Source organism: Octopus sinensis, linkage group LG19 (genome assembly GCF_006345805.1).
Source record: "Octopus sinensis linkage group LG19, ASM634580v1, whole genome shotgun sequence".
NCBI lineage: Eukaryota > Metazoa > Mollusca > Cephalopoda > Octopoda > Octopodidae > Octopus > Octopus sinensis.
This window is the reverse complement of record NC_043015.1, coordinates 28301585-28318235: the sequence shown is the minus strand read 5'-3', so window position 1 is coordinate 28318235 and position 16651 is coordinate 28301585. Positions and strand designations below refer to the sequence as shown.

The 16651-nt window shown below is 38.3% G+C and overlaps 1 protein-coding gene across 1 annotated transcript in view; it reads left to right on the top strand.

The window, feature by feature from the left end:
• Positions 1–5279: 5279 nt before the first annotated feature.
• Positions 5280–16651, top strand: part of LOC115222280 — a 75233-nt gene continuing 63861 nt past the window's right edge. Inside the window, exon 1 of the mRNA XM_029792449.2 lies at positions 5280–5835. Coding sequence (XP_029648309.1) covers positions 5772–5835 — 64 coding nt within the window. The 5' untranslated portion in view covers positions 5280–5771. The remainder of the gene's footprint in view (positions 5836–16651) is intronic.

Below are 16651 nucleotides of genomic sequence, written 5' to 3'. Positions count from 1 at the left end.
CACAACCTGGTCCGGGAAGGAACTTGTTATCTCTGTTTGAGCAAAAGTGCTGCTAACCACTGACCAGCACTTTCACTATATATATATATTATATATATATATATATATTATATATAAATATATACTGGGTTGTCTGGAAAGTTCCTGCCGATTTATAGTAGCTTACCTTTCAGCTTATTTTTAAACATGGTTGAGTCCATAAAATAGGATTTGACTACACCTACACATTTAGAGCACAGTTTAAGCTATCTTTTCATGGAAGAAGGTTTATGTTCCTATAACCTGTGTTTAATTCTGTAACCCTTTAAAATAGAAGATAAAAAAGTTCATATTTGGTACTTAAGGGATGCTTTGGGACTGGACAAAATTGCTGGCAGCCTCAGCTGGGATATGTTACCCCACCCTCCATATTTACCACAGATATACTCCTATGGATTTCCACTTATTCAGGTCTCTGCAGAATAGTCTTAAGGGTAAAAATTTCAATTCCTTGGATGACATAAAAAGATACCTTGATGTATTCTTTGCCATGAAACCACCTCAATTCTGGGAGAGGGTATTTTTCGAATTAAAGGAAAGATGGAGATGCATTGTGCACAAAATGGTCATATCTGGTTGATTTAAAAATGTAATGGCAAGTATTATTGACCTTTTCCTTTCCTTTAAAATCAGCACAAACTTCCCGGACAACCCAATATATATATATTTATATATATGTATATACCATGGGATGTGCCGTGCCAGCTTATGCATACCTTCCCTTGGGACACAAAACTCTACTTGTGAAGACCTGTTTGAAGCAAGTGAGAATCAGAATTGAAATCGATCAATGGAAATTGCAGGTGAGATAACCAGTGCTGGTGGAACGTAAGAGAAACCATCCGACGTTGCTGTTGCCAGCGCGTCGCCCGACTGGCCTCGTGCCCGGTGGCCACATAAAAAGCACCATCCATTTGTGGCCGTTGCCAGCGTCGTCTGGCTTCCGTGCCGGTGGCACGTAAAAAGCACCATCCGATCGTGGCCATTTGCCAGACTCCTCTGGTACCTGTGCCGGTGGCATGTAAAAAGCACCCACTACACTCACGGAGTGGTTGGCGTTAGGAAGGGCATCCAGCTGTTGAAACACTGCCAGATCAGACTGGAGCCTGGTGCAGCTTCCTGGCTTCCCAGACCCCGGTCGAACCGTCCAACCCATGCTAGCATGGAAAGCGGACGCTAAACGATGATGATGATGATGATGATATTGTATAAAAGATCGTTTTTGGGGGACTACATCATGATTATACCGATAAAATGTAGGATAAATATAATAATAACAATAATTCTTGGATGGCATTTATAAATATTTAATACATCGCTACGTGCGTTTCCACAAATCACGATTTTGACATCCGAGTCGGTATCCTTGGGATTAGTACAGTATAGTCTGTATTATCCATGGGTATCCTTTTGATCATCATCATTGATCCATTTCATCAGGCGATACTGAATTATTGGAGGAATCACAGAGGGATGTTTAGCCCTTCTTGTCAGTATGAAGGCCAATCTAGGTACCTGGGTATTTCTGTATGTACTTGGTAGGGGGAGGTAGGTTATAGGATTAGAGCAGTGCTTTTCAACTTTTTTGCTGGAGCGGAACCCCAAGGAAACATTCCACTGGCTCGAGGAACCCCTGTGCAATAATTTAATTGCCTTATGCACACATATCTGCACAGGAAAATTAAAAATTACTGTCGATTTTAGCATTTTTGTAACTTCTTGCGGAACCCCTGGACTGTACTGGCGGAACCCTAAGGTTCCGCGGAACCCTGGTTGAAAACCACTGGATTAGAGGAAGAAATGGCAGTAATATGGGGATGTAAGTGTGTGTAGTGGCGTTGGATTTATTTGTTATTCATCCAGCAGATTTAAGGATGGTAGAACATCTCTTTGTTCTATTTCATTCAAGATCTGCCTCCCCTCAATAAATTCTGAACCCAACAGGTTGTCAGCTGCTATATAGTAGAGTCTGTTGACCAAATTGATTCATACCACCCCTATTATTGTGGCGTTTGCACTGTTTCTATAGTTGTAGTCTCTTTTACTCTCTTTTACTTGTTTCAGTCACTTGACTGCAGCCATGCTGGAGCACCACCTTTAGTCGAGCAAATCGACCCCGGGACTTATTCTTTGTAAGCCTAGTACTTATTCTATCGGTCTCTTTTGCCGAACCGCTAAGTGACGGGGATGTAAACACACCAGTATCGGTTGTCAAGCAATGCTAGGGGACAAACACAGACACACAAACATACACACACATATATATATATACATATATACGAAAGGCTTCTTTCAGTTTCCGTCTACCAAATCCACTCACAAGGCATTGGTCGGCCCGAGGCTATAGCAGAAGACACTTGCCCAAGGTGCCATGCAGTGGGACTGAACCCGGAACCATGTGGTTGGTAAGCAAGCTACTTACCACACAGCCACTCCTGCGCTTCATCTTAAACATTGGTATTTTCATTTATTTGTTTGGGTTCCTTCACTATTCTATAATCTGTCACTTCTTTTCAAAATATATTCGAGCGTGATCGTTACCTGTGTCGCCTTACTAGCACTTGTGCAGGTGGCGCCTGAAAAAAAAATTCAGCATCGTCCAGTGCTCTGACTGGCTCCTGTGCAGGAGCATTAAAAACACATTTGAGCAGCGTTGCCAGTACCACCTGACTGGCCCTCGTGCCAGTGGCACGTAAAAGCACCCACTACACTCTCGGAGTGGTTGGCGTTAGGAAGGGCATCCAGCTGTGGAAACTCTGCCAGATCAGATTGAAGTCTTGTGTAGCCATCTGGTATGCCAGTCCTCAGTCAAATCGTCCAACCCATGCTAGCATTGAAATAGGACCTTTATTTGCATACCCCTAATGTTACCATAAATGAATTTAAAAGATATATATAGGCACAGGTGTGGCTGTGTGGTAAGAAGCTGGCTTCCCAACCACAAGGTTCCGGGTTCAGTCCCAATGCATGGCACCTTGGGCAAGTATCTTCTGCTATAGCCTTGGGCCGACCAATGCCTTGTGAGTGGATTTGGTAGACGGAAACTGAAAGAAGCCCATTGTATATATGTATATATGTGTATATATATATGTATGTGTGTGTATATGTTTGTGTGTCTGTGTTTGTCCTTCTAGCATTGCTTGACAACCGATGCTGGTGTGTTTAAGTCCCCATCACTTAGCGGTTCGGCAAAAGAGACCGATAGAATAAGTGCTGGGCTTACAAAGAATAAGTCCCGGGGTCGATTTGCTCGACTAAAGGCGGTGCTCCAGCATGGCCGCAGTCAAATGACTGAAACAAGTAAAAGAGAAAAAGAGAGAAAGAGATATATGTATGTATATACACACACACACACACACACACACATACATTATATATAAGCAAGTATATAAGTGCAAGCCATAAGGAGAAAAGTGGGTACTCAATGCTGAGAGTGAGGTGAAATATCTAAATTTACTGGGAATTTGTAAACGTCATAAATGGCTACTCCGATTTTCAAATATGAAACTCAGAGTAAAGGTGAAGTTTTGAGCATAAAATCTGATGTGTGTGTGTGTGTGTGAGTGAGTTCGTGTATATGTGTGTGTGCGCAAGTCTTTGTATGTGTGTATACATACATACGCATATATAATATATAATATACACCCTCACCACATGTTGGATTGTCGTGATTATACATTTGTTTGTAAGCTTGTGTTAACCACAATACACACACACACATATATAATATATATATATATATATATATATATATATAATATATTATATTATAATAATTATATATATATGTATATATAATATATATAATATATATATAATATATAATATATAATATATATAATAATATATATATATATATAATATATATTATATATTATATATATATATATATATAATACATATATAATATATATATACCATATATATATAATATATATATATATATATATAATACATTATAATATATATATATATAATATATAATATATATATATAATACATATCTATATATATATACACATATATATATATATATAATACATTATATATAATATATATATAATAATAATAATATATCTATATAACATATATATATAATATATATATATATACATATATAATATATATATACTATATATGTATATATATAATCATATATAATATTATATACATTATATATATTATAATATATATATATATATATGTACATATACATAGAAACAGCGAGCGCTCACACCTACACACACACACATACATACAGACAGACAGGTGTTACATTCATACATAGATAGAAGCACCCGACAGATATTTAGATAGTCAGGTGTGTGCAGTTGTGTGTTTGCACTGTACATAACACTCCAGGAATGAATGCACTGCTTTTTATAACAGTTCAGTCCTCTCTTGTTGCTTGTCTTTTTTATATTTATATTATTTTATTTATATTAGTCGTTGGTGTATTTCTTTTTTTCTTTTCCTTTTTTTTTTTTGCCCTATCTATATAAATTGTTGCTGTTGTTGTGATTTATCACTGGCAATCTTTCGTCTCTAGTAGACCTTTCCGTCGATTTCCGTAAAAAAAAATTTTTTTTTTTTTTTTTTTTTACATATGGGCTTGCGGGAACTTTTGAAGTAACGAGAGCGAAAGAGACTAAAGAGAAAGCGATTGTATGACGAGGGAAGTTCTTTTGAAGTTACCGTGCATGGGAAGCATTGATGTACATGTGTGTGTGTGTGTGTGTGCGTGTGTGTGTTTGATGGGGGTGTGGGAGACCGCAACAAGCCCATATGTAAAAAAAAAAAAAAAGAAGTTTTTTACGGAAATCGACGGAAAGGTCTACTAGAGACGAAAGATCGCCTTATCACTTACTAGCTGCCCACCCGCCCTAAAAAAAAAAAAAAAGCCCCCCACCCCCAAAAACCCCCCGTAGCTGTTGCTGCTGTTGTTGCTGCTGCTGCGGTTTCGATATTTGCTATTGTTTGATATCGTTTTTTTATTACAGTTGCTGCTGCTACCGCGGCCGCTGCTGCTACTGCTGCTTCTAGCACCATTTAATAATAATATTAATAATAATAATAATAATAATAATGATAATGATAATAATGATGATGATGATGATGATGATGATGGTGTTGTTGTCGTAGCTGCTACTGTAGTTTTATTGTGGTTGTCACTGCTGTTGCGGCTGATCTCTGGCTGCTGCTGTTTCTCTGTCTATTATTATTATTGTTGTTGTTGTTGTCGTTGTAGCTGCTGTGTTCAGTGTTGTATCTGGCACAGTCGGTTCTTCCTCTTCCTCCTCCTTCTTCAACCCCCCCCGACTCTTCTTCTCTCGTTTTTCTGTTTGGTTGACGCTAACCAAAACTGTGCAGCTCACTCACTCACTCTCACACACACACATATATACACACACCCAACGAAAGAAAGAAAGAGCAATTTATATTATATATATATACAATACAATATACATTATTGGTAAATTAAAGAGCTCTGAGTTTTAGAGGACATATATTTATTTATATCTGCAGAGAGAGTGAGTGAGAACAAGGAAAGAAAGAAAGAAAGAAAAAATAGCGAGAGGAAGAAAGAAAGAAAGAAAGACAAGCAACAAAACGACCGTTCCATCCATATTCATATGGCATTGTTTTTCCTTTCTCTTGGAGTCATGTTATTCGCATTTTCACTTTGATTTTTGCCCCCCCTCTCAACCTTAATTAACATTCTGGTTTTTCCAATGTCTGACTTGTCCACGGAGCAACCGTTCAACGTTCTGTCTTGCCCACCAAAGGAACCGGAGGGTAAGGAATAACAAATATACCTTTTCCATTATTATTATTATTAATAGTAGTAGCAGTAGTAATAGTAAAAAGTGTTCGTTGTAGTAAATACCATTTGTTTTTGTATTTCCTTGTTGAGTGTTTTTTTCTCTCTCTACAGGTTTTACCGTTTGGAGTGGATTAAAGGGGAGCTGGGGAGGGAAATTTAAAGCTCCCGGCATACTGAATGAGGAGAAGGGGCTGTTTTTTCCATACCCAATTCTATCCATCGGTTTAATAAGGGTACTACTGCAATTAGCGGAAAAGCATTACTATTACATAGCAATATTCCATTCTACCTAAATATCTGAGGTCCCGTGCACATAATATATATAAATCTCTGTTACAAAACAACTGTTAATATTGTTGTTAAACTAATCCGCTGCCTTCTTCCATATAAAGTAGTCTAACTGTGTATATTTAAAGCAAGTTAATCCAGTCATATCCCCCACTGTCTTATCTAATCTTGCTTTAATCAGCTTTTTAATAAATAATAATAATAATTGCTCTTAACATAGGCACAAAGCAAAACCTTGAAATTTGGAACGGAGTAAGGTGTATTGGATTAGATCAACCAGTACTTGACTGGTAATTATAATAATTATAATAATAATAATAATTTCTTAAAGAAACTAAGTATTATATTAAACGGTTTAATATATTCAGTTTGTTATCGAGCCGAGGTTTTTCTTATTTTCTATCGATAATGCATCAATAAACTTATATTGGGGTTTGTTCCATGAAACCCCGCTCCTTCCATAATCATCACACACTAATTGGTATTCTGTTTTCGGGTGAAATTAATAACAAGTGCTGTAGAGTTTGGGTTAAGAGTCTAGCGTAAATAACTAAATTTATGAACCGGTTTCGGTTTCCAATTATAGCAATTCCGTTTCAATTCCTTGCTAATGCTTTGAAGAAAGGTAATAAATGGGACTTTCTTATTATGTCCGTATAAGAGATGAATAATTTATTATGACAACACACGAGACCATTTTTTTTGTAAATAAATTTAGTCAACTGAATCGACTCTTAGTATATATACAGAATACAGTTTTATTTTAATGAGCCCGCCAGAACCCGAAGCCGAGAATGGGGAGGGAAGTTGACTAATTGTAAATAAACCCCTCTATATAATTAATTAAACATCTTTTTATATTAAACACACACACACACCACACACGCACTTGTTTTTTTTTTCTCTCCAAGAATTTTGAATTTTGATACGATTTAAATATACAGTGTTCCATTTTACAGAAAACACAAACAAATAAATGAAATGAAAGGGGTTGGGTTTTTAAAATTCTTCAGTAAAAGACACCTGTTTGGGATGTGTTGCAGGCAAAGGAAGGAAGGCAGCTCATGTTTTGGAAGTCTTAGCATGAACCGCGACTGCTGTACAATTTGCTATGAGCGCAAAAACGAAAAAAAGAAGAGAAAAATCTTTATTCCATCGGGGGATATTTCACTTAATGATATATTATCGAATTTATCTTGTTTATTTTTATTAAGCATATAAGCTGAATGAAATAAAATGTCCTGTAATTTGTAGACTAGAGTGAAGATAGCATTCTTGGGTAATAGAGGCCAAGGATGTAACTTAATATAATGTATATATGTGAAAAAGAAACGGAATTTTAATTAAATTAATACTCGCATCTGCTAAATATGTGTATTTCGTATTTGAAAAAAATCACGTGAAGCGACTAGAAATATTGACAAACATTTCAGGAAGCCAGAGATATAAACATGATAGTTAAGTGTAGTGCGACCATTAACACAGATATATGACTGAGTATTGAATGTCTGCTTGCTGTATCTTGAACCAGATTGACAGGCGACTGAAGCTTCCCTCTACACAGGGCCGTCATAACAGCATTAAAGCAACCCCTGCTGTCCAGACCAAGCAATGCTCTGGAGCCTGTGGCATTTATTTACCAACAGCTATCCATAATATATATATATATATATTTATTTATTTTATAGGAGCTTCTACAGGACTAGAACTGTTTCATTCAAAAGAAATCATCAGGAAGCTCCTGATGATTTCTTTTGAATGAACAGTTCTAGTCCTGTAGAAGCTCCTTCTATAAAATAATTAATTTACTCTGATGTATTGAGTACCTTATTTACTGTGGTTAACCCCGACTCAACCCGGGACCTACATATATATATATATATATATATATATATAATATATATATATATATATATATATATATATAATTATCGATAATAATATATAAGGGAAATTAATTAATTTAGAAATAATCATTAATTTCACCAAGTAGAGTTCGGCATGTAAAAGACCCCTTCAAGGAAGGTTTAAGTAATACTAAGTAATTAAGGGTTTCAGCAACGATTTGCCTCACCACACACCGAATTTAGAAGTAGCAGTCAAGGTGAGGCAAATCGTTGCTGAACCCTTAATTACTTAGTATATATATTTATATAGATAGATTAGCGTTGGGTTCCTTGCTCGTGGGGCCCCGAGGCAGTCTCCCAGTATACTATAACGGCACTGCTTTCCCACCTCACACACAAGCATGTATATATAGTTAAGTAAATATGGTGTTTTTTTTACGAGTATTTGCAGCATAGCAAGAACTGGTATTAAAACGAAACCTTCGATTTCTTGCATGCTTTGTGCGCAGGTTAATAATGTAAGTTTGGAATAACAATGATTTTTATTACACAAAGCCACAAATTGACAGGTGTACAGTTTGATCTCGGAGCATAAACGAACGATAGGATTGATTCTGTTAGATTTATACAGGGTTAAGCTTCTGCTGAGACGAATCCACTAATTTTGGATGTATTCAGTGACTAATGTGACATTGTCGAAAAAAAGAAATATGTTGATACAATCCCTTCAACCATTCTGATATTTTCCACACACACAGACACACACACAATAACGGATGGACTCATACTTATTTAAGATAAAAAAAAAAACTTATCATCAGAGCAGCTGTGGGAACGAGATTCGAAATTGAAGACAAAGAGAGAAGAAAGCAGGCTCTGGTGATGTGTGACTGACCAACCATTAGAGAAAGATGTTGAATGAATGAATGAGATGAGGTTTCAGATAGCAACCTGATTACACACGCACTTGCACACTTACACACACATTCATACATACACACACTTTTGCGCGCGCTGATATATATTAAAGGAAAAAAAATATCGTGTTTACTTGTTTTTTCAGAAACTGTTATGTCTGATCATGTGTGTATTTATTATTAGATGCGAACCAAATAAATCCATTTTGTTAAGGAGGCAATTAGCATTGCGATTTCGCATCCAAACATCATCCATGTCATCAATATTTCTTAAGAGACTGCGAGAGATATCACATTATTTAGCACAAGTTACACAAAGAATCTGCTCGTATATGATATCTATCTATCTATCTATCTATCTATCTATCTATCTATCATCTATCTATCTATCTATCTATCTATCTATCATCTATCTATCTATCTATCTATATATCTATCATCTATCTATATATCTATCATCTATCTATCATCTATCTATCTCTCTCTCTCTCTCTCTCTCTCCTCTCTCTCTCTATATATATATATATATATATATATATATATAATATATATATATATATATATGTGTGCGAAGGGTTTTCGTATGCGTTTTCGTGTGACGCCTTTATGTATATAATAACTATGTAGATTATTTGCGTTATCTACATTGCAGACACACTCTTTCCCTTCAGATAACAAGTATGCAATTAAAACTAGTGTGCTGCTTTGAAGTCTGCAGGATGTACCCTCTACCCACGTCTTGTTTAAATCATCTGATCTTCTTTCACTTTTCTCGCCTCGTGTTCTTTCTCATTAACATGCAAAAATCTGTATATATTTGCCTGTTAATGTCGTCTTTTTATGTTCTAGTTTTGTCTATTTTTTTTCATTGCTTTATCTTTCTTATTTGTCGAGATTTTAATTGCATATATATTATGTGTGTGTGTATGTATTTATGAAGAGAGAGAGAAAGATGTATGTATAAATCTGTGTGTATTCATGTGTAATAGGTAGTAAAGAATAGGAGAAAAGATACTCATTCCTATAAAGTATAATTTTTTTTTCTGGTTGAATCAGTCGACTGTTATTCTTTGGACTCCCTAGGTGACCCCTCTCTCAAACAGCTATCCGGATTTATATTCTTTCACTGGTTTCAATCACTGGACTTGCGGCTTAGCTGGAACACTACTTTTGATTTTTGGCTTTTCAAAATTATTTATTAGATTATGTGTCGAACTTGGTATTTCATCGGGTACTTATTTTGGTGGCATTTCGAATCAAGCCCCTCAGGCGGAGAGAACAAAACATGAAGGTAAAAAAAAAAAAATAGGGGCGAGTTGGGGGCCATAATCGTAATCCCATTGTTTGAAACAAAGGAATATCACAAAAAAAAAAGATGTTTTAAAAATGGACAAAGAAGAAAATAGTTCCTCCAGAGGAATAGGATGTTTAATCTAAAACATTACCCTTATTTTCCCAACTTCAGAAGAAATGTGATATCGGCTTTGGTGTGGATTGAACCGGGTACACGGAACTTATCAGAATACTGCAAAGTATTTTTTTCCAATGCTCTACTGATTTAGGCAACGCACCGCCTGGATATGGAAAACACCAAACCGTGAATGATCTCTTATGCCAGCCCCGTCTGGCACCTGTGCCGGTGGCACGTAAAAAGCACCCACTACACTCATGGAGTGGTTGGCGTTAGGAAGGGCATCCAGCCGTAGAAACATTGCCAGATCAGACTGGAGCCTGGTGCAGCCTCCTGGCTTCCCAGACCCCAGTTGAACCGTCCAACCCATGCTAGCATGGAAAACGGACGCTAAATGATGATGATGATGATATCAAATTTATATGACATTTGTAGGGAAATGGTGAGAATAATGTGTAATTAACGCTGTGCCTAAGAGTACTGGCATCTTGAATGAATGGAAATAATTCTGAAAAGGAATCAAAGATTGGGTTGCAGTTTTACTTTGACAGGGGTTTGGCGAGGTCGATTCACTTGACTAAAACGTGGCCCCATCTTAATAATTGGAACATCATCATCATCATCATCGTTTAGCGTCCGCTTTCCATGCTAGCATGGGTTGGACGGTTCAACTGGGGTCTGGGAAGCCAGAAGGCTGCACAAGGCCCAGTTTGATCTGGCAATGTTTCTACGGCTGGATGTCCTTCCTAACGCCAACCACTCCATGAGTGTAGTGGGTACTTTTTACGTGCCAGACGAGTCTGGCAAACGGCCACGATCGGATGGTGGTTTTTATGTGCCACTGGCACAGGGGCCAGGCGAGGCTGGCAAACGGCCACGATCGGATGGTGCTTTTTACATGCCACTGGCACAAATTGAAAATACTCCATGTTGCCCATCAAAATCATAATTTAACGAAGGAATAGTATTGCTGAGGTGATGCAGGCATGGCTGTGTGGTTGGGCAGCTTGATTCCCAACCATGTGGTCTTGGGTTCAGTCTTACTGTGCAGCACCTTGGCCAAGTGTTTTTCTATTATAGCCCTCGGCTGACCAGAGCCTTGTGAATAAATTTGGTAGATGGAAACTGAAAAATGTCTGTGTGTGTTTGCATGTACCCTTTTCCCGATAGGTGGTGATTGTAAACGAACATCCCTGTCATACAAGTGGTGTTATTTGGTTCCAGCCTTCCGTGGAAAAACATGTTTGTCCAGGGTAAATATTATTTTGCTTGGAAACAGTTGAGGGTTGATGATAGGAAGAACATCAAGCCGTAGAAAATCTGCTTCAAATTTCATTTCATCCATGCAAGCATCGAAAAGTGGGTGTGAAAATGATGATGCCTATACTCAATTATAGGCGCAGGAGTGGCTGTGTGGTAAGTAGCTTGCTTAGCAACCACATGGTTCCGGGTTCAGTACCACAGCGTAGCACCTTGGGCAAGTGTCTTCTACTATAGCCTCAGGCTTACCAAAGCCTTGTGAGTGGATTTTGGTATACAGAAACTGAAAAGAAGCCCGTCGTATATATGTATACGGAATGGTCAGTGGCAAGAGAGGAAGTGGCCGACCAAGAACCCGCTGGCTTGACACCATCAAGAGTGATACCGGAATGGACATAGCCAATCTGAAGGAAGCGACCCAGGATAGAACTGACTGGAGGACACTGATCCATCGAGTAACTGAGAGTCGACTTCGACTGAGCGGATAGATAGATAGTGTGTTTGTCTCCCCCCACCCCCAACATCTCTTGACAACCGATGCTGGTGTGTTTACGTCCCCGTAACTTAGCGGTTCGACAAAAAAGAGACCGATAGAATAAGTACTAGGCTTACAAAGAATAAGTCCTGGGGGTCGATTTAGTCGACTAAAAAGGCGGTGCTCCAGCATGGCCACAGAAATCAAATGACTGAAACTAGTAAAAGAGTAAAAGAACATCAGACCTATATATATATCTAAAAGATTCCAGCTGTAATCACTGCGTCTATATGTAAGTCTACATTATTCAACGTGACCTTTCTCGATTTAAAATGATTGGATTTGATTTTGAGATTTTGGCTGCTATTTTTCAAAGCAGGTTGAATGACCTCCTGTCTCCATTGTTTGCTCATGTCTGCAATATGTTTATAGTGCAAATTAGATTGGTGTTGCTTTCCGCACCAGTTACAGCGAACGTCAGTGAAGTGATACCCGAGACCCTCTTTCTCTTTTCCTTTTTTTTTTTTACTTGATTCAGTCATTTTGACTGCTGCAGCCATGCTGGAGCACCGCCTTTTTAGTCTAGAAAATCGACACCCAGGACTTATTCTTTGTAAGCCTAGTACTTATTCTATCGGTTCTCTTTTGCCGAACCGCTAAGTTACAGTGACGTAAACACACCAGCATTGGTTGTCAAGCTATGTTAGGGGTGACAAACACAGATACATATACATACATACACACACACACATACACACACACACATATATATATATATAGATATAAATATATATACTAATACATTTGTTTGTTTGTACTCCACCTGCCTTCGTCTTTTGTTTATTTCGTAAACCTTCCCGTTATATATATATATATGGCACGTAAAAAGTACCCACTACACTCACGGAGTGGTTGGCATTAGGAAGGGCATCCAGCCGTAGAAACACTGCCAGATCTGACTGGGCCTGATGAAGCCTTCCAGCTTCACAGACCCCAGTTGAACCGTACAACCATGCTAGCATGGAGAACGGACGCTAAATGATGATGATGATGATGATATATACACACACATATATATGATTGGCTTCTTTCAGTTTCCATCTACCAAATCCATTCACAAGGCTTTGATCCCCGCCGCCTCACCCAGAGCTAGCTGAATTTGGGTCCCCTTACAAATATCTTGTTTTAAAATTTTCACAAGGAGTGAAACATGAAAGAATAATTTGCCTTTTACAATTTATTAAATATTAGACTAAAAGCATTTGAAGTATTTATTTTATCATCATGTTCATTTTTTTTTTTTTCCTTTTTCAAAAAGCGCATAACATGAAACCCTCCAGCACGTAATGTCTCAGGTGACTGACCAAGTTGTTGGCTCACCTTGGATTTACCTGCCTGCATCTCATCATTTATCATCATCCTTTAACGTCTGTTTTCCATGCTGGTATGAGTTGGACAATTTGACCAGAGCTGACAAGCTGGAGAGCTGTACCAGGCTCCAGTCCGATTTGGATTGGTTTCTACAACTAGATGCTCCTTCTAATGCCAACTACTTTACAGTGTGTGCTGGGTGCTTTTAACTTGGAACCGGCATGAACGTGGCACCGACATTCACTCGGCAATCAGAACCTGGGTCAGAAATACAATGACAGAATGAAATGATGTAATTAGGGTATCCTTATTTCTTTATTGCCCACAAGCGGCTAAACATAGAGGGGACAAACAAGGACAGACAAAGGGATTAAGTCGATTACATTGACCCCAGTGTGTAACTGGTACATAATTAATCGACCCCGAAAGGATGAAAGGCAAAGTCTACCTTGGCGGAATTCGAACTCAGAATGTAACGGCAGACGAAATACCGCTAAGCATTTCGCCTAGTGTGCTTATGATTCTACTAGTTTGCCACCTTAGGGTATTCTGATAATGTGCTTGAGTATCAGAGGGCCACACATTCCTCTGAATACCTTAGGGTTCAGTCCAACTGCATGTCACCTTAGGCAAGTGTTTCTCCTACAGCCTCGGGCTGACCAAAGCCTTGTGAGTGGATTTGGTAGAGAGAAACAGAAAGAAGCCTGTTTTATATTTATATATATATATATATATATGCATGTGTCTTTGTCTGTTTGTCTTCTGCCATTGCTTGACAACAGATGCTGGCGTGTTTATATCTCCGTAACTTAGCAGTTCAGCAAAAGAGACCAATAAAATAAGTACTAGGCTTACAAAGAACAAGTCCTGGGTTCTATTTTTTTTTTATTTCAAAAAACCCTTTAAAGCGGTGCTCCAGCATGGACTGAAACAAGTGAAAGAATATTTGTCTGCCCTCTATCCTTTGAGCTACCAGGGGTCTGCACCCTGCTGGCATAGTTTTCAGGGTCCTTGAAGCACACAAGCGCCACACCACAACAAGGGCTGGACCTTGTAATGAACTGACTTCTCACGTCAGGCGCAGGAGTGGCTGTGTGATAAGTAGTTTGCTAACCAACCACATGGTTCCGGGTTCAGTCCCACTTCGTGGCATCTTGAGCAAGTGTCTTCTGCTATAGCCCCGGGCCGACCAATGCCTTGTGAGTGGATTTGGTAGATGGAAACTGAAAGAAGCCTGTCGTATATATGTGTATATGTATGTGTGCCTGTGTTTGTCCCCCTAGCATTGCTTGACAACCGCTGCTGGTGTGTTTACGTCTCTGTCACTTAGCGGTTCGGCAAAAGAGACCGATAGAATAAGTACTGGACTTACAAAGAATAAGTCCTGGAGTCGATGTGCTCAACTAAAGGCGGTGCTCCAGCATGGCCGCAGTCAAATGACTGAAACAAGTAAAAGAGAAAGAGAGAGTAAAGAGTACCCCAGAATTTGAAGTCCAGGTAGGATATTCAGTGACTACACAGTGCTCCCACTGCTTACAACAACTACATCTTCATACAGTCTGACACCAATTTTATGGTTTTTTTTTTGAAAAAAATAATCTGTTTGCTACTGATCTGCCCATGTTCACTTGGTTCTATGGTAAAAGATTTGTATCTCTCTCTCTCTCTTGTTTCAGTCATTTGACTGCGTCCATGCTGGAGCACCACTTTTAGTTGAGCAAATTGACCCCAGGACTTATTCTTTGGAAGCCTAGTACTTATTCTATCGGTCTCTTTTGCCGAACTGCTACGTTATGGGGATGTAAACACACCAGCATCGGTTGTCAAGCGATGTTGGGGGGACAAACACAGACACACAAACGTATACACACACATACATAAATACATATATATATATATATAGCCCGTCGTATATATATATATATATATATATATATATATACATATATACGACGGGCTTCTTTCAGTTTCCGTCTACCAGATCCACTCACAAGACTTTGGTCGGCCTGAAGCTATAGTAGAAGACACTTGCCCAAGGTGCCACGCAGTGAGACTGAACCCGGAACCATGTGGTTGGTAAGCAAGCTACTTACCACACAGCTACTAAGGTTTATAGTTAAAACCTTTCGTCCCCAAACATCATCTATAAATGACCAAGTTAATTATTTTACTACACCTCCGCCCTCAAATAACTGGTTTGTTTCTTTCGTTCATATGTATTTTCATTCATATGTTTTACATCTGTTTTCCTGTGCCAGCATGGGTCAGCTGAATACATAGTATCAAGGCATAGCTTTACAGCCTGATGCCCTTCCAGTTGCAAGCTCCCACCTCTCTTGTCTTCGGAAATACTTGTCTTTGGAAATACAAAGCGAGAGGAAAATTTTTTCATATGAATTACAAGATGTAAACAGGTGTAGGAGTGGCTGTGTGGTAAGTAGCTTGCTTACCAACCACATGGTCCCGGGTTCAGTCCCACTGCGCAACACCTTGGGCAAGTATCTTCTACTATAGCCTCGGGCCGACCAAAGCCTTGTGAGTGGATTTGGTAGATGGAAACTGAAAGAAGCCTGTTGTATATATGTATGTATATATATATGTATGTATATATATATATATATATATATATATATATATGTGTGTGTGTGTATATGTTTGTGTCTGTGTTTGTCCCCCCAACATCGCTTGACAACAGATGCTGTTGTGTTTACGTCCCCGTAACTTAGCGGTTTAGCAATAGAGACCGATAGGATAAGTACTAGGCTTATAAAGAATAAGTCCTGGGGTCGCTTTGCTCGACTAAAAGGCGGTGCTCCAGCATGGCCACAGTCAAATGACTGAAACAAGTAAAAGAGTAAAAGAAAAGAGGCACGTGCAGGTGGACACACTGACACACACATACTCAGACGTATGCTCAAATACACACACACACAATCACGCACACACACACACATATATATATAATATATATATATATTATATATATATATATATATATATATATAATGGGCTTCCATACAGTTTTCACTCACATGGTATTACTGTTGTCGTTATAATTGTGTTGCCATTGTGCTGGCAATCTATATTTGTGTTAATTGTAAAAAAATAAAATATATTTAATTAGGTTAATTCACAATCACAGTATAGATAATTACTTCACCCTCTTCCCCCTTAACCCAACAACACACTAACACACACACTAAAACACACACACATATA